Source organism: Pipistrellus hanaki (assembly GCF_964339955.1).
Source record: "Pipistrellus hanaki genome assembly, chromosome: 12".
Lineage (NCBI taxonomy): Eukaryota > Metazoa > Chordata > Mammalia > Chiroptera > Vespertilionidae > Pipistrellus > Pipistrellus hanaki.
Window position 1 is genome coordinate 12,844,213 of NC_140514.1, and position 25,095 is coordinate 12,869,307.

Below are 25,095 nucleotides of genomic sequence, written 5' to 3' on the forward strand. Positions count from 1 at the left end.
CTCTGGCTGCCGGCAGGCACCCAGGACCCAGGCTTCCCTCACAGTCCTGGCTTTGTCCAGAAGGTCATCTGAAAGGACGTCCAGTCTAATAGCATATTATGCTTTTATTATTATAGGTATTTTTAGAATACTGGATGATTTATAAGTGCTCACACACGTCCTCTAAAAATTATTTCCTGCAGTTCAAAGTTGAGAAAATGAGACTTCAAGAGGTTAACCAACTTCAAAGCCATACTAAGACGCTCAATTTTCTATAACCTCAGGTTGTCATTAGCAAAATAAAAGCTGATATTAAAAACTGTTGAAAAAATTTTGAAATTATATAAGCTAGAACTTCAGCTACGAAAACCAACATGGCAGGAAAAAATGACACCACAAAACCTGGAAGCTGTACTACCGTAGTATTTGCAGATAGTACCTTTTTGTAGTTTCCAACGCATTTTCTCACGTGATTTCATTTGGCCCCACCACTCTACCGGATTGGAGTAAAACTGCCTCACTTTACCAACTAATAAGAACAATAACAAACTTCCCCAAATGTTATTCTTTTCCAAAACAGGTCAGACTGGCTGTTCAGAACTAAATTTCTTGCATACTCATGCCACCTGCTGGTACCTTTTGGTAACACAGATTCTAGCTGATTTTATAATACAAAAACAAATTTTCTTGCCCTGACAGGTGTGGCTCCTTTGGTTGGGTGGCATCCTGCGCACGAAGAGGGAGGTTGTTGGTTCCATTCCTGGTCAGGGTTTCAGGCTTGATTCCCATTAGGGGACCTGCAAGAGGCAGCCAATCAGTTTCTCTGCCACATTCATGTCTCTCTCTCTCTCTCTCAAAATCAAAAATGTATTTTTAAAAGACTTTTTTTTTTCTTTAGTGTAAACTTCAGGACCACTCCAATGTTTTACTCCTTATGATCAATTCCTTAAAAATAATCCCAGGTCCATTTTGAAACTCATTTTCTAAGGAGCCTACTCTAAAATAGGAGCTAGGACTTAAAAAGGGACCGAAAAACGTAGTCCTTCCGTTATATTGATAGGTTTAGAAAGGCCTCCAGCACCTTTCCATGGACCTAGAGCCTAGGGAAGGGAGAGGGCTTAGCTAGGGACAGAACACACCCACAGAATTATCCCGTGTCCAGAGTAATGCCTCCCGGTGGCCCAGTATTGCCAGGGGATTACCTGGGAAGGTAGTCAGGCAGGCAGTATGCGGTGCCTAATAGCTGGGAGAAGAGGAAATTCTGGAGAACAGACAAAAACCAACCTCCTGGCTCTGGGGCACCAGAATCGGTTTCTTAACCTGTTCTTGTTCCTGAAAGCCGCTGGTTAACCCTCAGAAACACACACCTTATTAGTAAAACCTGGGCTTTGCTCTGAATGTGTTCTTTGAATTAGGTGAAATTTGTCTTTGTACTTTTAGATCCAGAGACAAGAAATGACCTATCTTTAGGGAAAACCGGTAGAGGATTGAAATGAGATGATTTGGTATATAAACCATTTCTCTCACACTTAGTGATAAGGAATTTTTGGACTGGAACACGGATTCTGTCTGCTGGAGTCGAAGAATGAATCCGTGGACAGAAGAGGGTATAGCAAAGGTGGAAACTTATTAAAGAACAAGTACAGACTCACATGGAGAGGGGAAGAGTCCCCGAGTTCCTTTTCCTTACAGCTTATAACGGCTGCAGATCCTGGTGCCTTGATATCCCGATTGGTCACTAGTCCCTTAGATTGGTTGCTTCTAGTACAGTGTTTTTCAACCTTTTTTGGGCAAAGGCACACTTGTTTCATGAAAAAAATCACGAGGCACACCACCATTAGAAAATGTTAAAAAATTTAACTCTGTGCCTACATTGACTATATATAAAGTAATTCTCTTGAATAGGAATCAAATAAACACAAAGAAAGTATTTTATAATTACTTTATTATGAAATATTAAGTAAACAAAATAGTGAAAAATTATAAAATTCTTGTCTTGTCTGCACCTACGGCACACCAGGCAACATCTCGCGGCACACTAGCGGTTGAAAAACGCTGTTCTAGTAACTCCTGGGCTCAAAGGTGATGGGACATGTGAGGCCCCCCCCCCCCCGCCCTCCCCATCCTTGTTTTCCTATTCCCTTTGGGCTTTCTTTTTCTACTTCTGAAGTGCTTCCTTCTCTTTATTTTGTAAATACAGACATTTTTCTGTTCCTAGTTCCCTCATTCTATGGAAATGTACCTGTTGCAGCTTTTCAGCTCCCCTATTCCTGGGATCACCAAATCCTTCATAGTACTTTTCGAAGGTATTCTATGCCTAAATATATATAAACTTTTAATTTGGGAAATTGCAATATTTTTAAATAAAGAAGCCATACATTTCACACCCCTTTTAGGATAAGTATCTACCTTAATTTTTTCTATCAGTTCTGCTTTATCTCTAAAACATATCTTCGTATCAGGCCAAATAGGAGTTTTTCAGTTTAATCTTGCTCTGTTCCCAATTCACACCATCCCTAGATTAGAAATAAGAATTTGTCAGGCTGGTTTGGCTCAGTGGATGGAGCGTTGGCCTGTGGACTGAAGGGTCCCGGGTTCAATTCCAGTCAGGGGCATGTGCATTGGTTGTTGTGCAGGAGGCAGCTGATCGATGTTTCTCTCTCATCGATGTTTCTAGCTCTCTATCCCTCTCCCTTCCTCTCTGTAAAAAAATCAATAAAATAAATTATTTTAAAAAGGAAAAAAAAAAAAGTTTGAATTTTACATGGCTCCTGGTGGGTAGCTGCTCAGACATGCAATTAGTGGTTATCTGTTTTAAACTGTGAGATTTTTTTTATAATTGTGGAAATGAACCATCATAAATACGTCTCTGAAAAATTTTTAGAATCAGTGTTCCCAATCCTGCCCCTCCAAAAGTTATAGGTGGACGGATTTAGGCTTGGGCTGTGGTCAGACACTACATTTAAACATCCCATATGACTTTTATGAATAGGTAAATTTAAAACAACAGTCATGGCTACACTATTTTTCCCCTCCAATTTCAAAATAGCTTGTCACATTTGTAACTTAAATCATTGCATAATTACTAGCATATTTTTTTACTCACAATATTCACCTTAGGGTCTCTTTATTTTTTTATTTTTATTTTTTAAATATATTTTATTGATTTTTTACAGAGAGGAAGAGAGAGGGATGGACAGTTAGAAACATTGATGAGCGAGAATCATCCATCAGCTGCCTCTTGCACACCCCCTATTGGGGATGTGCCCACAACCAAGGTACATGCCCTTGACCGGAATCGAACCTGGGACCTTTCAGTCCACAGGCTGACGCTCTAGCCACTGAGCCAAACCGGTTTCGGCTACCTTAGGGTCTCTTTAAATAAAAGCATTCACATTAAGATCAAAACAACTTACAGTCATTGTCACCTAAAACTAAGAGGAAAGATTCTCAAGTCTTCAGAGAAAAAAGCTTAATCTGTACACCATTCAGTAACCTACTTATTTTGCAGTTTACTCACCTGTAATTGGTTAATCTTCCTATCCCAAAGCAAAATCATTTTCTTTAGTGGTTTTCGATCTCAAGTCAATGTGTTGGCTTTTCTGTAAAGAATCCAATCTAACTGTATCTTCCATATTGCTTGCTGTGGTTATCTGCCCGTCACCTAAAAATTAACCTAGCGATATGACTCTTTTGTTGTTTTTGTAGTTGTCAGCATCTGAAGCAAAATAATCTCAGAGGAGTTAATATTGGTGAATTCAATATCACAGGTGTAAATTAGGTAGAGTTAACTAAGCCAGAATGCCACCTGGCACCAACTGAAGCCAGCTATAGCCATTCAAAGGTTTGATGTATGTGTTCATAGATAAAACTAAGACAAGGTGATTACTAGACAAGGACCAGTGGAAAATAAGTAGCAGTATTGCACCAATGCAAGTCAAAATATACTTTATTATAACAGCAAATGCACACAGTGCTATAAGTAAGGCATGCTATATACTAGGAATCGGCATATAATCAAAGGCCAGTATGAAATGAATGGGAATGAATCTTGTTTCTTAATGTTTGAAGATTTAGTCCACTGTGAAGGAAACACAGAATTTGTGTCCACTTATTTCAAATGCATTATATACCTACTTAATCACATTCCTATGCTTCTAACCAAGAGCCCAAAGGTAAGAAAAATTTAATCTTAACTGTACTGATAAGTTACTTCTAATATCAATGACAGATTTTGCTGAGATAAATTTCCTCTCTAGACAAAGACCTATAAATCCAGCACTCAAACATCCATTCAAATTAGCCAATTTCAATGTCATTTACTCTACCGGAAACAAATACCAGATTACTAGAAATGGTTTGAGTAAAGAAACATTTACAGGTTAATAGCTCAAAACATACCGTATTTTTCGGACCATAAGACGCACTTTTCCCCCCCCAGAAGTGGGGGGAAAAAGTCCCTGCGTCTTATGGTCCAAATATAGCCTACACATATACTTTAAAAAAAAAGTTTTTTTACTTGCCAGGCTCTGTGTGGTCTCTGTGTGCTTGCCCGGCTCTAAAATGGTTCTAAATGCTGCTGTTTACTTTACAGGGTTGATTACATGTGTTTATGACTGTGATGTTGGGTTTTAATGCACATAAAATATTTTAGGACACTATTTGTTTCAGAATCTTTTTTTCTTCATTTCCCTTCTCTAAAAACTGGTGCGTCTTATGGTCCGAAAAATACGGTAAGTTTTTGGCTAAGATTAACACCCTGAGTCAAATTTGATTCCCTTCCACTTAAAGGGATATAGTACAGCTTCAATTTTAACAGCTGAATTTCTTAGGGAAGAGTTAATAAAATAATGCTTATGAGAGCTAGTCCTTTGATGAAACTATTAGGCTCTACAGACCTGTCAAAATCAAAGCAAAACTGAGGACAGGCTGAAATGCTTTGCAGAGCAGTATTTTTAGACAGGCTGCTTCATCTGCCCCCCTTTCAGAACAGATGCAGATGATATGCTTTCTGCATGAATGCACACTGACATTCTGTTCAACTGTTTTCTAAATACAATACTGTAGGGATTTAAACAGTATGCTTTAATTTAAACAAAGTAGTATCTCATACACAGTCAATTTAGCTTAAGAGATGAAAAGAAACAGTACTATGAAAATTATCAAATACTCTTCTCTTTTAAAGAATGTTTTTTAAAAGCAACACAGGACCAAAAACATTCAACTATTACTTTATTTATATTACTATGCTTAAGTTACATGGAAAGGACAACCAAGCAGTTCTGCCCATTTCAGGAAAAGTTTCCAATCAACACCAATTACGTGGTGACAAGTAACTAGGAATGGTGGCATCTTTGGGTCAAGACTGACAAGGAAGAATGGGCTCTGGTGCTACGGTTCATCTCCAACAAGATTATGGCACAATGGCCAGCACAAGCCATACTAACACTGAACCTTTAGCGCTGGTCACAAATTCGGATCTCTTCTCTGAAGCTACCAAATCAAGTGAAATAAAGAAAGTTTTAAAATAAAGCCCAAATTAGTTTAAAAACCATGCTCTTGACATATTTTCCTTCCAAAATTTACATAAAACACATTTTCCCACTCTAATAGCCCAGATTTTTTTTCTCACATAGCCCACCACGTAGCTGCAGATAAGATTATTCTGCCTCAAGATGTAAAAGTAGGGGGGAAAAATTTAACAGCATCTGCATAATATTCTAATACAGTTGTTGGATGTAAAATAGAAAACTAAAAAAAGAAAGAAAGGTTCCATCTTAGATTCTCATAACCTCTTGTTCCGCAGTTCATGAATCCGACTCTGTGCTAAGGTGACAGTGTATGTAAGTAGATTTTTGTTTTCAGTGAAGGAGACCTGGGAAAGATGAAGTTATTTCTTTTTCTTCAAGAGTTATCAGACGGTACATGCTCCTCAAAACCCTCACTCTCTCGAACTAGAGCACGTTCCAGGATCACACGGCCTTCCTTATAACGCTGGCTGTCTTCAGTGGCAAACTCATAGATCCATCCCAGTTTGCTATTGCAGTTTTTACAGCTCACATCTCGAACCATGTGGCGGCCAGTAAGCATGACCCGGTCTTGAACTTCACTGTACTGCAGGTTAACTACCTAAGAAACGTGAAAACAAAATTGCAAAAGCAAGTAAATTATTTGCCAAAAAGTACATAATACTTGGTTGGTGCAGTTAACAGCAAATTCAGAAAAGCAAATAGTTACTTTATCAGACCTACAACACCACTTCTCAAGAGCTATTTTTAGAAGCTGCTGGGACAGGTAAACACCTGGAATTGCACTGCATTGGACATCTAATGAGATCACACATTAATGTACTAGTCCAAGCCATACTATAAATACTAAGTTGAAGTGAAGAGTCCTTGACTTGGATACATAGATAGGGTTGTGTCTAATTGTTATTATTCACTACTCAATGATGAGTGCAAAACAAGGTTACCAATGTAAAAGACCTAGTACACAAGAGGTATTAAAAGTTTACTAAATTTGTTTCTGAAAATACATTTTATATACAGACTACGATAAGCCAACTATAGACCATACATGGCAACACATCGTTTTCAAGTGAGTTCAAAGAATCTGTGAAGAATTTCCAATGATTCTGAATACACTATACTTTACTTTCCTGTAAAGGGCCAGATAATAAATATTTTTGGCTTTGAGGTCAATACGTTCTTCATTGTAACTATTTAGCCTGCTGTTGTAGCACAACGTAGCCATAGTTAACACACACACACACACACACACACACACACACACACATACACACACACACACGGAAGCTGGCCTGCTGTGGTGTGCCAGCTCTTGCCCTATATCCAAATAAAGCTCAAGGAGTATACACTACCAATTCTTTGAAAGAAAAACTTGTTCCTGAATTGAACAGAGGGGTGTCCATTGGGGAAGTTTAGATGACCGTCTAAGAGCAATGCCTTTGCACTAGTTCTGTTCCTTAGCCTAAAAGACTTGGAAATCCAACCTCACTAGTACACATTAGACTCCAGGAGGCAGATATCACATCAACTAATTTCAAAGAAGTCAGAAATTAAGAGAAGCAGATAGATTAGACATTTGTTTTTAATTCAGGAAACTTCCTGTTGGCAAACCTATGTAATAAACTAATCATAATCAGAGGGATGACTGGTGAGCATAAATTAGGGCAAGGGAAGTTGGTTAGATGATTCTTATTCATTTGCATTGTCAAGCTATCTCCTTATAAAGAGATATCAGTGACAGGAATATGGGGATGTCTTAGTCCCTTCCTTCCATAGTCTATGAAGTCCCTACTAAATTCTTACACTAATGTTTTCTGAATGGAGATTACCCTTCTTATTATAATTGTCTTTCAACTTCCAATTTAAAAAATCACATTCTAGTACCGGTAATACCTTCCTAAGGTCCACTCAAAGACAAGTTAGTGGGTAATAATTTCTATAGATTGCAACTCTCATTCTTAAGCCTTCCTGGTATCTCCAAGTTCTGAGGAGTATTCTGAAACTATTGTCAAACATATCCAGCACTTGACCCACTTAGGAAATGAAACTGATTTTCCCACAAACCTTGTTAAAAAGAAACGCTCTGCCAGTGGCACCTGTGAATCGAGTGGAGATGAGTTCTGAGCGGTTGGTCAGAATCGTATCGCAGTTTGCACAAGAAAACAGACGGGTACCACCAATGTGATCAAGGAAAATTCTGCCCATTTTTATAGTTGAAGTTCTAAAAAACCTAGGAGAAATGGAAAGGGACAATAAATGCATTATGATTTTAAAAACTGTTAGTATCTACTTAGTGGGGGTCACAGAAAACCATTTATGTATGCGATCTCTGTTTTATAATATTCAGTATGTGAAATAGCTGACCGAACAAAAGGATCCAAAGTTCATGCACTGAACCAAGATATTGGCACATGAAATCTAAGAATATTTTAAAGAAAAAAGGGATGTTTTAGAAGCAGTAATCCAAGGAATTAAGCATGCTTAGGCAGAAAAATAAATGGTATCACTGCTCTTTTGGTTGGTATGAAAAAATAGGAAGAATGTGTAATATCAGAAATGGAATGATGAAAAGCACAAATAGAGAGGTGAGACAAAAGGTTTGGCTTAAATGTTAGGTATACATTGTGAGTATGGGTAATTTGGGAAAAGACTTGTGGAACATTGAGTGAGATGATCAGATAAGAGTAGAAAAAGGGGCACTCACAAAACTAGCGGGTTACTGATCATCAAGTGTATCTACAACCATGTAAGGGTGATGGCATCAATATTATAGCTAAGTTTGAGTCCATGGAGCACAGTACTAGGTACTTATTTCAAAAACCATCACAACTCTGTGAGGCCATCACTCCCATTTCATAGGTTATCCAAGGGTATTATCTGGTCCTAGTTTACACAATTTTCAGGGACAGAAAAATCGTAACTGGAATGCAAATGACCCAACTCAAAACCAAACTATTCCATTACCGTACTTTGCCACCTGTAAGAGGAGGGCCCACAAGATGGTCTAGGCTTGGCATAGGCTAAAAAACAGTACAGTGAAGAGAAAGATGAGCCATTATAACATAACTTATAGTTAATAAATCATACTGGTTCAGTAAATCACAGATGTGATGAAACATGGGCAGGGGGAGAAAACTCTGAATCCAACTTAGATCTAGTCAAGGCTATCCTATAGCTTTCATTTAAAAAGTGATTTATTCCTGGGTGTAGTTGTTAGCTCCTGTGTTTTAAATATTGAATATTATACATCTTTGAAATGACATACAGGGCTGATATAATTGCCACTATGAAAAAGATTCCACTGTCATCTTAAATTTGGGGAAATTTCATTACAAATTTTAAAAAGTTCCATTCCTCCTTATATCTGTGAACTTCCTCAGCCATTGACAGTTCTAATGTCATCAGAAAGATCATTATGACTCCTATTAAACATTGTAATATGGAAGTTTAATAAGAAATGAAAAACAAATGGTGGATAGAATTACAATTTATAACAGTCCACAAATAAGAATGTCAATGAATAAACCTTAGGTAAAAATACTGAGACTTACTGCAAATTTGAGTCTTGCAGGCTGAATTCATTTGGTGGCGTACAAAACAGAAAAATAACCCCTTTCTCACAAAACATATGTGGCCATGTTTTGTTTTGCCTACACAATTTTATTCTTAAAAAAAAGAGGAATGTTTCAATAATTTGCATGTCATCCTTGCATAGGGGCCATGCTAATCTCTGTATCATTCCAATTTTAGTATACCGTATGTGCTACTGAAGCGAGCACCAGTTTTACTCTTTTTTCCTTTTTATTTATTTTAATTGATTTATTGATTATGGTATCACATAACTGTCCTCATCCCCCCATTCCCATTCCACCAGTTTTATTTTTTTTAAATATATTTTATTGATTTTTCACAGAGAGGAAGAGAGAGGGAGAGAGAGCTAGAAACATCAATGAGAGAGAATCATCCATCAGCTGCCTCTTGCACACCCCCTACCGGGGATGTGCCCGCAACCAAGGTACATGCCCTTGACCAGAATCGAACCCGGGACCTTTCAGTCCACAAGCCGATGCTCTATCCACTGAGCCAAACCGGTCCCAGCACCAGTATTATTCTTAATAAAAAAAACAGTTGAGTTGCCACTTAAGATTTGAGAGATTTCATTAAAGAACCTGTTTTTTGGGGCTTTTTTTTTTTTTTTTTTTTAATGGGGAGACCTGGCAACATGGGCAGATATTCATGCAGAGCAACAACCAACTAAAGTTGAGAGGTAGCTGCAATTTTATACCTCTCATTGCATTTCCTCAATCTCCATCCTACATCACATAATTACTTCACCGTTAACACGTTTGAGTTTAAGAATCTATCTCTATAAAACCCTAATATGCAAACAGACCAAAGGGTGGAACAACCAAACAACCAGTCGCTGTGACGTGCGCTGACCACCAGGGGGCAGAGTGGGGAACATGGTAGGCGTCAGCTGAGGCGGGATGGTGGGGCTGCACACCAGCCCAAGGAGGGGCACTGGTCACTGTCATTGGAGAGAGCCTCTAGTGATTACTGAAAATTCTTTGCTCCTGCACTCTGCAGTCCTGCCTGGCACTCCCACCCACTGCTGGCCCCGATCACCTCTGTGGGCTTTTCCACCTCCCCCTGCTCCTGAGAAGTGATTGGGGCAGCAGCTGCCACTTGCACCCACTCATTGCTCCACACTGTCAGCAGGTGTGAGCAGGGCTGGCACCATCAGTGCATGGGAGCTGTGGCAGTGGCAGTGGGGCTGCCAGCAGACAGGGGACTGGGGCTGGGCACGGAGGATGGGCCAAGACCCACCACTGTGCCCACCACAGCCTCGTGGCCCACAGTTCCTTTCAAGGTGCACCAATTTGTGCATTGGGCCCCTAATCTTGATATAAACAAATCATTCATCAATCCTGTGAGCAGTTGATTTTGGTAGTTTCTTACCAATGGTCCTTTACAGAAAATAATCAACAGCAAGGTTTTACAGTCTCACCTTTCAGGACATAGTCTTCATGATATCATCATAATCAGCAAGTTAATAATAAAGGGAAAAGGAGAGGCCAGACTTTATAAGCATGGTTACCTAGGAACTTTCACCAAGAAGCTACAGCTTCACAAAGAATTATTCCTCCAAAGGGATTAACGCCCCTCCCTTCCCCCATCCGGTACCAATGGTTGGGGAAAGATAGGGGAGATAGCCACATGCACAGTAGAAGTCAGGATGATGTAGGGAAGGTGCTTGCCTGTCAGGAAATTCGTTTCCTGTCACTCAAGAACTCCACTTTCACTGATAACACTCAGATTCCATATTTCTCTGAATACTAGTATTTAGCTTCCAGCGTGGGTTTCTGGAACTGAACTTATTAAAGTCAATTTTCTTTCAAAATAAAAAATAAAATGTTGTGATTTATTTCAACCATAATGCAGGAGAAACTAGATGTTTTTGAACTGACCATGGCTAATACAATGCTACTGTGGAAAAGGTACTGGATTTCAAATGAACTTTCCCTATGCCTTCTGCCTACAACATTCTACCTTTGGTTCAAAATTACAATATAGCTGTGACCATTTGCTACTGGATACAAGCAAACTCTTTATTCATCAGTGGGGTAAACAGATTTAACATGCTTTCTTCTCCCTGCTTCAAATTCCATCTATTTTTTATTCTTCTACCCAAGTATTTTTACTCTATTCAATTATGATTCATTACCAAAACCAAAAATATTAGTGCAGAATCACCACTCCTAATTGTGGTTGCCATTTATAGTCATACACTCATACATACATACATACATACACACACACACACACACACACACAACATATTATGTATATATGCAAAATGTAGTTTTTATTTTATTTATTGAATAAAACTATAAAATTTAGTTTTCATAAGAAAACTGTTATTTGCCAGAAGAGATAAGCTAGAATGCCATGGAATCTAGCAAGAGCAAGCAAACACCACTTGCTGTCAAAGCTCTTGAGAAGAAAACCTCAATAGGGTCATTAGATTCCAAGTGTTAAACCTTAGCTTTGCAGCTAGAAACACAGCTCACTACTGACTTACACTACCCAAACTCTCAAGAGGCTGCCATCAATCAGTATGCCACTTGACTATTTAAGACATTAATACCTGAATCAGACTTCTCTGAACCTGGATGATATGCTGAACTCTTCCTTGGGCCTAATGATCTAGTATCTACACTGTATGGGACACTGCCTCTGGTACTTTACATAATCTCAATTTCTAAAGTAGGTATTTATTACCTCACTTTTGTAGAGGAATAAAGATTGTATGGCTGATATCTGAACTACTACATCTTGCTCCAGTTCTTTCACTCCACTCACCAGTGACCCTCGAGGACTGCCAGAATCATAACCTTTCTCCCTCAGATTTATCACATACCCCTCCTGCCTCCATGCTGATCCTGTATCCCTATCTTGGTTGGTGGCAATTCCAATCACACACTCTCCTAAATTAAAAACCCTGGCAAATTCTTAGGAGAAATTGCAAAATCGACAATACCTCCTAAATTACTTTTAGAGATTTTACCTCCCTCAACAATGTCTTAATTCAAATTCTCATTACTTCTAGATAAATGTGGAGTATGTTATTAAATTCACCATACAATCACAGGTCCCACTTGCATGTGTGCTAAATTAGTACGTGCTACGCGGTACTTTATAAGGTATGTCCTTTATAAGGTATGACTTTTGCTCAAGGGCACATGCCCAGGTTGCAGGCTCAAGGCAATCAATCCATGAATCTCTCTTATCATTGATGTCTCAGTTTCTGTCTCCATCTCCCTTCCTCCTGAAATCAATAAAAATATATAAATAAAATAAATTAAAAATATGCTTAGAAATCCATGGAAGTGTGTCCAGGAATATATTAAAATATGCATGGACTATATATATATATAGCCTCCTAGTTTGAATCCTAAGACAATAAAACAATTTTCTAAAAGACTATTTTTTAAATTGAGATTTAAATTTTTAGAGCAGTTATAGGTTCAGAGCAAATTAGGGTAGGTTTCCTATATATCCCCTGCTCCATACATGCATAGTCTCCCTCATTATCAATATCCCCCTCAGAATGGTCCATCTATTACAATTAATGAACCTACACCAAGCATGTCGAACTCAAAGGATAACACAGGCCAAATAAACAAGGGTGGGCCGCAAAAAAAAAACAAAAAAAAAAACCCTTCAATTTTCATAGAAACGTAGGTTTATTTCAAGAGACATGCTGAATACAAAAGACTTAAACAGGTAATTTTTCATATAAAATATTACGTTAATAAAAATTATTTTTTCTTGAACATTAACTTACCTGACACTGAATAACTGCACAAAGTGGAACACAAACAAACCTTTTTTTTTCTTGTTCTCGGAAAGTGAAATATTTCCTGTTGCACACAACAAGTCAGTACAAGACTAATGATGTGGCAAACGGCTGCTAAAATACTCGCTGTTAGTATTAGTGGAGAGAAATGGTGCCAACGTTGTAGTTTCATATTAATAATTATGTATAACAGGATATTGTAAAAATTAAGTTTCTTACATATTGTTTTATTGGCGGGGCTACAAAAATATTCATTGTGGCCCTCGACTTTGACATGCTTGCTCTACATCAGTGTTTCCCAACCTTCTCTCATGATGAGAATCACCTGGTGGAGTTGTTAAACCACAGATTCCTGAATCCCAACTAAGAAGTGCTAAACTAGAATTTTTGAGAACATATAGGTAAAATTGCATACCTAACTTAGTGCTCTGTATATAAAATCTGTCTTAGAGCACTAGTTAAGTATACAATTTTACCTATATGTTCCCAAAAATTCTAGTTTAGCACTTCTTAGTTGGGATTCAGGAATCTATGTTTTAACAACTCCACCAGGTGATTCTCATCATGAGAGAAGGTTGGGAAACACTGCTCTACGTCCTCATTAGCATTTGGTGTTGTCAGTGTTCTGGTGTTGGCCATTCTATTAGGTGTGTAGTGGTATCTCATTTTTGTTTTAATTCACATTTCTCTGATTACATATAATGTGGGGCATCATTTCATATGCTGTTTGGTGAGATATCTGTCAAGTTCTCTTACCCATTTTTTAAACAGGTTTCCTTATTTTTATTTTTTTGGTTTATTTTTATATTGTAGTCCTTTAGAAGGTTGCCTTTTGCAAATATTTTCTCCAAGTCTGTGGCCTTTCATTCTCTTAACATTGTCTTTCACAGAGCAGTTTTAAATTTTAATAAAGTCAAGCTCACCAATTATTTCTTTCATCGATCATGCCACTGCGTTACATTTAAAGTCACTGCTGTACCCATGACCATGTAGGTTTTCTCTTATGTTCTAGTTTTTTTTTTTTTCATTTAGTTCCATGATCCATTTTGAATTAATTTTTTTGAAGGAGATGTAAGGTCTGTGTCAAGATTCATTTTTTTGCATGTGGATATACAGTTGTCCCACACCATTTAGTAAAAAGGCTATCTTTGCTCCACTGTATTGCCCTGCTTCTCTGCCGAAGATCAGAATACTGTATTTCTGTGGGTCTATTTCTGGGCTCTCTATTCTGTTCCACTGATCTATTTGTCTTATTCTTTTGCTCAAACCATACAATCTTGATCACTATCACTTTATAGCTAGTCTAGAAGTCAGGTAGTGTCAGGTCTTCCTATTTTATTCTTTTCCTTCAATACTGTGTTGACTACTCTTAAGTCTTTTGCCTCTCTACAGAAATTTTAGAAGCAGTTTGTTGATATTCACAAGGTAACCTGTTGGGATTTTGATTATGACTGCATTGAATCTACAAATCAAGTTAGGAAAAACTGACATTTGACAACCTTGATTCTTCCTATCATGAACATGAAATCTCTCTCCATTTATTTATTCTTGATTTCATTAATTAGTTTTATGTTTTTCCTCATATAGATCTTGTACACATTTTGTGAGATTTATACTTAAGTATTTCAGTTTTTTGGATGCTAGTATAAATTTTATCTTTTAATTGCAAATTCCACTTTCATTAGTGGTATTCACACACACACACACACACACACACACACACACAATTATGGTAGCTTGTTGTCTGAGTCATTGCTTTATCAAATTTACCAGCAAACTAAGGCCTGTGGGCAAAATGCAGTTCACCACTTGTTTCTGTATTGCCCACAAGCTAAGAATTTTAAACTTTTAAATGGTAGGGGGAGGAAAAAAAATCAAAAGAAGACTATTCTGTTTCACATGAAAATTATATGAAATTTAATTTCCAGTGTCTTAAACAAAATTTTATTGGGACACAAACACACACATATTTATTTATAATGGCTACTCTCTCACTACAATGGAAGAGTTTGAGTAGTGTAACTGAAACCTTATGGTTTACGAAGATTACAATATTCACTACCTAGCCATTGACAGAAAGTATACCAACATCCCCTGCTAAAAAATCTGTTCAGACAGTGAAAGACCCTTTCATTTAGAAAGCAGGCAGCCTTTCCCGGACATAAGTAAATTTAGTTGGCATTCAAGTTCAAGGATCAACAGAAGTATTTGAGGTCAATTTAATCCTGCTCCTTTTTATTGGTTTTTACTAGCTAAAATCTTTAACTTTCTGCAATCAGTTCTGAACGCTAAAGATCAACTATAAAAAGGTTATAAAAATTGATAATATATACCCAGCTTCTGCCTTCTTCTCTCCTCAACCCCAGGATTTAAACAATATAGCTCAGTTAGTTGAACTCTTGAATTAAAACTGCCCAAGTTCAAATCTCAGTTTTGTCCCTTAAAAGCCATGTAAACTTTGGGGAATGTATCTTCCCCTTCCTTTCCTGTAAAATGGAACAGCAGTATCCACCTGAGTTGTGAGAATTGGAGAGCAATACACTCTTAGAACAGTGCCTGGCACTAAGTAAATGTTAAATATAGGTTAATCTAGTAAAATAGATTACCTTCTTCACATTCCTCATCCCACTTCCCTCTCCTATTACAGATAAAGAAAGCAAGGCTCAGAAAGGATATAAAACAAATAATTGACTGGCTTCACCTTCTGTTAATTCCTGAAAAGCTAAGTGACCAGGTGACAGAAATTACAAGGAGTAAAGTTAGAAACCTTCTGCAGCATCTCAAATTATTATTGTCACAGTCTTAAAACATAGGTACTCGCCCTCCCTGTAATTAATAATCCAATTCGGATTCAACTCAGGCAAGAAGAATGGGAGGCAGCACATTCCAGCCCTAAAAATACCAGGAAGAATAGGTTTTGATTTGCATCTCTAAGGACCTACTTCACAGACAGACTTTTCAAAGACCACAGAAAACACAAACCACCAGAACTGAGAGGGGCTCTTCTGCTGCACCGGAAGGTGGTGGGGGGCAAATGCAGGATACAAGCCTCACCTGCAGGAAACCTAGTACAGAACAGGTTAAAGGAATCTGCTAGTCAGGGAGCTTGTTTTGCAAATGATTCAGCTAAAATGGAAACATGAAGAAGCATGCTTGTATTTCTGGTTTTGAATCTCTCTCTCCAAAACAAAGAAAGGAACAAAACCCAAGGAACTTTTAACAGTGTTGGGTTGATTACTATCATCAATATTTAATGTTATTGTAATCTCATTATTTTCATAGTGATTTGTGACCAAATTCTATTGAAAAGCTACAAAGGAAAATAACAAATTCAGTTTTATCCAAAAAAACAATTTTTGTACAAAATACTCACCAACCCAAGGTTTCAGTTACACAAGAAAGCTGGGCTTTCTTTTTTAATTCTTTCGCAATACCTGACCAGTTTCTTTTGCTATGGCAAATGATTTTTCTGGTTGTGGAATCAGGTCTCCATTTGACTGTAACGTTTATATTTTTGTTCTGTATCCTCAAATAATGTATTTGTTGTTGTTAAATGTTTTTCAAGCTTACTGTATTTCTGTAACACTTTTTGTTTAGTCATCACTGGAAAATAGACTAGTCATGTAACTCAGTGAGTCATCTAAACAATCCAAGTTGGTAACCTCCTCAGTATTTTGCCAAGACAAATTCATAATCTCTCATTTGTTGAGATGCAATACCATGAGTCAAAACAGTCTCAAACTGAATAGGCTGGTGTATAGCTTAACTACCTGGTTTCCTCATACAGGTGTCAAGTAGCAAGTTCATGTCATAGCTAAGATCAGTTCCTACCATGCCCAGACATTACTACACAGGATTAACCAGAGAAACTGGAATTGATTTACATTGTCACTTAAGATACTTTATAACTGAAAATGGCATTCTGAGCATAAATATACTAGGACTATCTTCACAACTCATGATTATATTTAGGACTACCTTCATGTCTCATGGACTGTTTTGGAGGCTGATAGCTAAAGCTCTTATTTTCGTATTAATTTTGGCCTTATTTCCTTTTCCCTTTTATTGCTTCTAAACGTCTTTGTTTTTTCTTTCCTCTACTACCACTTAAGCAGAGAAAAAGAAAAGCAAATAGGTCTAGGGATAAGTCCTCAATGATCTAACCAGATATTTTAGTAAAACTCACACGGATTTTACTAATCTTTTTAGGAAAGTTGTTAAAATCTAATTCACTTCAGTTCCCTTGTATAGAGTTAAATAATTTACTTGAGCACATTTTGTCATCTCTCTTTCCTAGAGATAATCATTAAAAAAAAAAACTAAAAGTCAACCAGTAGGCCTGTATTGGGCACTGAGCTGGGTGAGGACACCCTCCAATAAGATAGATATCAATCCTTTCCAAGGGGCTATCGTCTACCTGGTGTTTCAGTGTATACCCATAAAGATAATGGGATATTTGGAAAATATTTTGTGTGCCAAATTGCACAAGCTCCACCTTCTCTCACTATTTGTACATACTCTAAGCCTTGTTTTTGCTCCTAGGCCTCTGTTTGCCTAATAGCCACCCAAAGCCTCTTCATCTTCTGGGTCTAATCAATACCAACCCACTTCAGAATGCTTCCAAATTCACCTTACTTCATCTCTCACCACCCTATCTTTGATGTCTCATAACACTCATTTCATAACTTACTAATATTTAACTTTGCATTGTTACTGTCCTTTGCCTACGAATCTTCACTAAAACTGTTAGCTTTAAGAGAAACAATTCTAAATGTTTTGCAATTTCCTTCTTACCTAACGAAGTCCAAGTATGCAGTAAACTTTTAGGAAAAGAATACACCAAAACACGTCCCATCTGGCATAAATATGTGCCCTGGAAACAACTTTCATGCATTTTGACCCGTCTGTGTTGGAAAGCAGCTAAACCACTTCACATGTGGTTGTGTGTGTGTGTGTGGGGGGGGGGGGGGAGCCAACATCCTATTACCCCGTTCCTTCACCAGCGAGTCTAAATTTTCTAAAAAACACCACGGTTAGCCTGAGGTTACTTCAGGTTTTCCATCTGCCAAGGGGACCTGGAATAAAAATCCTCAGATTACCAACAGGGCTGTGTAAACAGAAAACAAATGAAAAATAAATGAGCCGCACACTTTCCAGCCTCTCCCTCCAAGGGGAGGATTCATAGGTGGTGTCCGGGGCTTAAACAGATCTCTGTGGTAGCTCCGTTTCCAACTCCTCCTGCTCGTAACACTCCTGGTCCCAGGCCCACCTACCTAACACAGGGGCGGAGAACAGAGGGGCTGCAGGCGCGCGCCCCCCTCGTGCCAGCGAGGAGGAAGGACGCGCGGGGCCCCTGGCCGCCAACGCCGAGTTCTTAAAGGCCCAGCGCCGCCCAGGCCCCGCCGGCGGAGCCCGGAGCCCGCAGCCCGCAGCCCACGGCCCCGGCTGCGCCCAGCTGATTGCGGGCACGTGACGCCGCCGGCCAATAGGGAGGGGCCGGGGCGCGGCGCCGAGGGGCCTTCCGCGAACAACAAACACCGCGGCCGACAGCTGAGCGGGCGGCGGCGCGGGACCCCGGCCGCGCCCCCCGGCTCTCCCACAGCCACCCGCGCCGGCCGGGGCCCCCGCCCTCGCCCGGGAGCAAACGTCCACCCCGCGGGGCAGGAAAAACAAAAGCCAAGGCCGCCGTCCGCCCGCGGCAATGCCAGTCGGCCGCGGACGTGGTCCTTTCACAGGACAGGCCTCGCCCGGCGTCGTCCCGGCGGCCCCACCGCTCGGGGCCGAGTTCGCACTGCGCTTCGGGGCCGAGGGCGCGCCGAGGCGGCGGGCCTCCCGCCTCCCGCCTCCCGCCCCCCACCTCCGGCCTCCCGCCACGGCGCCAAGCTCGGGGCTCGCCCCCAGACTGCGGCGGGGTCGCGGCCCGTGGGGGCGGGGCAGCCGAGGGGGCGGACATCGCCGGCTAAAGTGCCCGGGAGGAGCCGCGGGAGGCCTCGGCCTCGACGAGCGGGGACTCCGAGGCGGCGTAAGGGGGGGGTGGGGGGGGGAGATAATGGCTGGAACAGGAGGGCGGACGCCGAGCTGAGGGGTCGCGGCCGTGGCGGTCGCGCCGGTCGTCCGGCTGCGCGGCGGGGGCGGGCCGACGGCAGCTGCGGCGCTCGGGCCTCACAAAGAAGAAACAGCTCAGTTCGCCGGCCCCGCAGCCCCGCGGGCCGGGGTCCGCCCTTAAGGGGCTCGGGGGCCGGGGGGCGGCTCGCTGGGACCCTGGGGGTAGCGCGACGAGGAAGAGGCACTTCCTGCCTGGGCCCCCGCCCCGGACTGATTCGAAGCCGCCACCGACTGAGGTGGTTCCCCACAGGGCTCCGAGCCCAAGCCCCCGCCCGTCTTACCCCGAGCGGCTGTGGGATCCGCGGCTGCCTGCGGCTCGTCCTGCGGAGCTGGGATGAAGCCCCTCGGCCTCCCTAGTCTCTAGGTTTAGTCAGGCCCGGGCCTTGGCCCCGCCTCTCCCTGGTAGGGCCTCGGTGTCAATCACTCGGCGTAACCCCGCCCCTTTAAGCAGTCGGTGATCTCGATTGGCCCAGGACGTCCTTCACTTCTAGGCGCCGCCTCCTCCCGAGGACCCTGCCCCCTTCCGCTGGGCCACGCCCCTTCCCTAGTCCACCCAACACCCTCCTCCAGCTCCCCTCCGCGTCGCCACCAACCCCTCCTGGAAGCTGCAGGCTCCGGGCAGGCTCCCGGCAGCTCGCCCCGCCCCTGACCCCCACACCTGGGACTCGTACAGCCAATCAAAGAGGAGAACTCTGCCCCCCTCTCCAGAGGTGTCCAATGGGAAGAGGCTTAGGATCCACCTCCCCTTCCCAGCTGAGAGCACACAACACAGCGTCCACGTGAGTCAGCTTCTTAAAGGAGAAGGCTCGGCCTTTCTAATTGCCGCAGCAGCTGTGAGACCTGGGGTGTCATCAGCGTCACCAGGTGCTGGCTGAGGCCTGGCTTCCTGAGGTATAGCGATGACGAATGAAAACAGGTTGTTTTCTAGGCAAAGGAGGTACCTTAGGTAGTTAACACGCACCATATGTAATTTATTTGAGATTGTTTATTCCTGCCACTCCTTATGGAGGGCCATTTTTTGAATATACAAACTCCAATCTCTTTTGAGGAACTGAAGAGTATCTATGGAAAAAAATATTTTTCAAGTGTGCACAGATTTGTTTACAACTCCTTGAGTTGTTGCTTGGTGGTGAACGTGATTATAAAAGATGAAAATATTGAGTCTCTGTGTGGATTTTCTTAGAGTCTGAAATTTGTTTATTAAAAAGGGTAGCTGTTCCCTTAACCCTAATCAATGCTTAAGATGGAATGTTTTCCTTCTCCATTCCATTAGAATTTCTCAGGTAATTCCCTTAATGATCTTTGACTGACTTTCAGGATAAAGCATAAATAGTTGATGATGTATATTTCTCAGGTTAAAAAAAGACTATCATTTGAGCCCAGCTGGAGTGACTCAGTGGTTGAATGTGGACCTATGAACCAGGAGGTCACGGTTCAATTCCCTATCAGTTTCGGGACTTGATCCCCAGGGTGGGATCAAGCCCTATGGGAGGCAACCAATCAATGATTCTCCATCATTAATGTTTTTTTTAAATATATTTTTATTGATTTTTTTTTTTTTACAGAGAGTAAGGGAGGGGGATAGAGAGTTAGAAACATAGATTAGAGAGAAACACTGATCAGCTGGCTCCTGCTCGCCCCTCACTAGGGATCAGCCCACAACCAAGGTACATGCCGTTCACCAGAATAGAACCCGGGACTCTTCAGTGTAGGCCATGTGATAGAGGTTTCGAAGCAAATCCCAGCATTTGCTACTCATCAACCCCAAATTCATCAGTATTTTCACCTGAACATCAAAGGCAAAAGAACTAACTTTCCCAGAGAAAAGGAACTTTTAAACTTTTAAGTTTGTCAGTCGGCCATGGATGTGGTCCTTTTTTTGGACAAATAAGACTACTGATGTCATTATCCATTTTTATTTAGCTTTAATTATAAAAGTAACACTTGTTTATTGTAGGAAGGTCACTCAGCCTCATTCTAAATAGACATTTGTCCTTTGCTTACACTATTACCCAAATTTTATAGATGAGTAAACTGAGGCAAAGTGATTAAATTGTTCAAGGTCACACAGTAGAGTTGTTGAACACAAAATTTGTACACTTGGAAAAGAGTGATGAAAATCATATTTTAGAAAAATTAAATGATGACAATGTGATAATGTGCAGAGTTAGAATCCAAATATGAGGTAAGGAGGGCAGATAGGAATGGAACTGAAGAGGCAGGTTTAACTTTGCCAAGAATGGCTGCATAGATAGACAAAGAAGATAATATTTTCAAAGATAAACCAGAGACTATCCTAGATGATTGGCAGGGTGACGATTTCCCATTGCTAGATATAGGGTGGCTGGGAAGATTAATTTTGGCTGAAAGATGATGGATATGAGCTGATGGTGACATACCCAGCAGATATCCTATATAACAAAGAGCTAATCTGCTAATTAGACCGAACAGCAGAAAGACCGTCCGGATGAGCTTCTGGATGAAGCCGGAGCTGTAAGGGCTGTGCCCTGTGCACAATTTTGTGCATTGGGCCTCTAGAAAAGTACATGACAGACACAAAAAAGAAAGGAAAAAGGGTGAGAGATTAGAAAAATATCTTATTGGGCTTTTGGTTACAGTTGTGTTATATCTATTAACTTAATTAGGAATAAATTGGCACTTTATAATAATGACACTTCCCCACCAAGAACGTGGTTTATTTTCCCATTTGTTCAGTGTTCTTTTATATCTTTCAGTAAAATTTTATGGTGAAGCTCCTTCCTTTAGGTTGTTCATATATCTTTTTGGAATCATATTTAGGTAATGTAGATTTTCTGGGAATATTATGGGCTGAATTGTGTCCTGCCTCCCCCACCCAAATTCATATGTTGAAATAATAACCCTCAGTACTTCAGAATGTGACTGTATTTTAAGACAGGTCCTTTAAGAGGTGATTAAATTAAAGTGAGGCCATTAGAGTAGGCCCTAAAACAATCAGACTGGTGTCTTTAAAAGCAGAAGAGATTGGAACACAAAAAGGAACATTAGGAATGTGTGTGCACTTAGAAAAGACCAGGTGAGGACACCTGCAAGCTGAAAAGTGAGGCCTCAGTAGAAACCAAACCTGCTGACATCTTGATCTTGGACTTATAGTTCCTAGAACTGAAAAATAAATGGGTTGGTTAAGCCACTCAATCTGTGGTATCAATTTGTTCTGTCAACCCCTGGAAACTAATACAGGAGTTACTGCACTAGTAAATGAGAACTTCTCCCACTATCCTATATAATAAAGAGGTAATATGCAAATTGACCCTCACACCTCATGTCACAACATGTTATCACAAGATGGCTGCCCCCATGTTGTCACAAGATGGCCAGCAAGGGAGGGCAGTTGGGGGCAACCAGGCCTGTAGGGGCGGGCAGTTGGGGGTGATCGGGCATCAGGGGAGCAGTAAGGTGTCAATCATGCTGGCAGGGGATCAGTTAGGGGGTGGTCAACCTGGCAGGCAGAAGCAGTTGGGGAAATCAGTCAGGCAGGCAGGTGAGTGGTTAGGAGCCAGCAGTCCCAGATTGTGAGGGGGATATCCAACTGCCTCTCCTGGATTGGAAAGGGTGCAGGCTGGGCTGAGGGACACCCCTCCAGTGCACAAATTTCATGTACCAGGCCTCTAGTCTATTATAAAGATAGTTGTTTACTTGTTATTTTGTAGGTATGATAATAATTTTTTAATTTATTTATTGGCTATGAAATGATCATAAGTTTGCCTACTTCTTCCCAGTTATTTGCCTTTTATTTCTGTTTATGTATCCTTGTATATATATATATATCTTTGACTAACTTCTGTCAAAAAATTCCCTGATTAACTTCTGCCAAAAAATTCCCTGACTAACTTCTGTCAAAAAATTCCCTGACCAATTTGTATATATATATATATCTATGACTAACTTCTGTCAAAAAATTCCCTGACTTTATTATTGGTATGGTTTCTCTTTCTTTATAAATAATGGGTATTCCACATTAAGTCATCTTTGAATTTTGGGAATAAAAACTCCATCACTTGAAATGTACTAATTCTGACACGTTTTGAGTGTATAAAGTTAGAAACATAATAAATCAACACACAGTTCTGCAAGATGCAGAAGTTCTGGGAAATTGACTTGCAGAGCAATAAATATATTTAATATTGAACTGTACCCTCAAAAATGGTTAAGATGGTAAATGTTTTGTTTATTTTACCACAATTAAAAATAATCTAGGGCCCTAACTGGTTTGGCTCAGTGGCTAGAACGTCGACTTGTGGACTGAAGGGTCCCAGGTTCAATTCCGGTCAAGGGCATGTACCTTGGTTGTGGGCATATCCCCAGTAGGGAGTGTGCAGGAAGCAGCTGATCGATGTTTCTCTCTATCCCTCTCCTTTCCTTTTTGTAAAAAATCAATAAAATATATCTCCCCTACAGCATCCAAAAGGAATGCGACCTGGCCAACACCTTGATTTTAGCCTCATAACACCCATTTTGGACTTGTGACCTCCAGATTTGTAAGATGACAATTTTTGATTTTTATTTTATTTTATTTAAAAAAAATTTATATATATATATATATATATATATATATATATACACACACACACATACACACACACAAACACACACACACACACACACACACACACATATATATTTTACAGAGAGGAAGGGGAAGAGAGATAGAGAGCTAGAAACGTCAATGAGAGACCAGCTGCCTCTTGCACACCCCCTACCAGGGATGTGCCCGCAACCAACTTACATGCCCTTGACCGGAATCGAACCTGGGACCTTTCAGTCCGCAGACCGACGCTCTACCGCTGAGCCAAACCGGTTTCAGCTATTTTTAGTTTTAAACCATGGTAATTAACAGTTACAGTATCAAAAGAAAATTATACATCACCTGATTTTTCTAAAGTCATATTGTATATTGGGTTTTCTTATTAATTACTTGGTGCTGTTTATAATTAGTTTTAATTTTGTTACCACGCATAACTACATACTTTCTAATGATATTATTTCTACATGTCTGACTCAGCAAATATTAAAGTGGCCAGGGAACAGAACCTCAGCCCACAACCCCCTAACTGTTACCTGCATCAAGGACACCAACCAAGATTTTGTAATATCCTACCCTAAACTTATTTTAAAACCAACAGCAAAAGCTTTGGTAATATTTTCCACACACTTCCCCAACAATAAAAATTTTTGTAACTGGTTTGGCTCAGTGGCTAGAACGTCGACTTGTGGACTGAAGGGTCCCAGGTTCAATTCCGGTCAAGGGCATGTACCTTGGTTGTGGGCATATCCCCAGTAGGGAGTGTGCAGGAAGCAGCTGATCGATGTTTCTCTCTATCCCTCTCCTTTCCTTTTTGTAAAAAATCAATAAAATATATCTCCCCTACAGCATCCAAAAGGAATGCGACCTGGCCAACACCTTGATTTTAGCCTCATAACACCCATTTTGGACTTGTGACCTCCAGATTTGTAAGATGACAATTTTTGATTTTTATTTTATTTTATTTAAAAAAAATTTATTTATATATATATATATATATATATATATATATATATATATACACACACACACATACACACACACAAACACACACACACACACACACACACACACACATATATATTTTACAGAGAGGAAGGGGAAGAGAGATAGAGAGCTAGAAACGTCAATGAGAGACCAGCTGCCTCTTGCACACCCCCTACCAGGGATGTGCCCGCAACCAACTTACATGCCCTTGACCGGAATCGAACCTGGGACCTTTCAGTCCGCAGACCGACGCTCTACCGCTGAGCCAAACCGGTTTCAGCTATTTTTAGTTTTAAACCATGGTAATTAACAGTTACAGTATCAAAAGAAAATTATACATCACCTGATTTTTCTAAAGTCATATTGTATATTGGGTTTTCTTATTAATTACTTGGTGCTGTTTATAATTAGTTTTAATTTTGTTACCACGCATAACTACATACTTTCTAATGATATTATTTCTACATGTCTGACTCAGCAAATATTAAAGTGGCCAGGGAACAGAACCTCAGCCCACAACCCCCTAACTGTTACCTGCATCAAGGACACCAACCAAGATTTTGTAATATCCTACC

General features: G+C 40.4%; 1 protein-coding gene across 4 annotated transcripts; it reads right to left on the reverse strand.

The window, feature by feature from the left end:
* Nucleotides 1–3,910: 3,910 nt before the first annotated feature.
* Nucleotides 3,911–19,527, reverse strand: YPEL5 (yippee like 5). Of its 4 annotated transcripts, XM_084900204.1 has the most exons (4): nucleotides 19,254–19,527; nucleotides 17,855–17,942; nucleotides 7,572–7,737; nucleotides 3,911–6,108 (listed from the first exon to the last, which is right to left on the reverse strand). In XM_084900204.1, the coding sequence occupies exons 3-4, from the start codon at nucleotides 7,710–7,712 to the stop codon at nucleotides 5,884–5,886; spliced, it is 366 nt and encodes a 121-aa protein (XP_084756330.1). In that variant the 5' UTR covers nucleotides 7,713–7,737; nucleotides 17,855–17,942; nucleotides 19,254–19,527; the 3' UTR covers nucleotides 3,911–5,883. The 4 variants fall into 4 exon arrangements, with proteins under 4 accessions (XP_084756330.1, XP_084756327.1, XP_084756328.1 ...); XM_084900201.1 differs by lacking the exon at nucleotides 17,855–17,942 and having other exon boundaries at nucleotides 19,254–19,520; XM_084900202.1 differs by lacking the exons at nucleotides 17,855–17,942; nucleotides 19,254–19,527 and adding an exon at nucleotides 18,141–18,266.
* Between the last annotated feature and the right edge of the window lie 5,568 nt (nucleotides 19,528–25,095).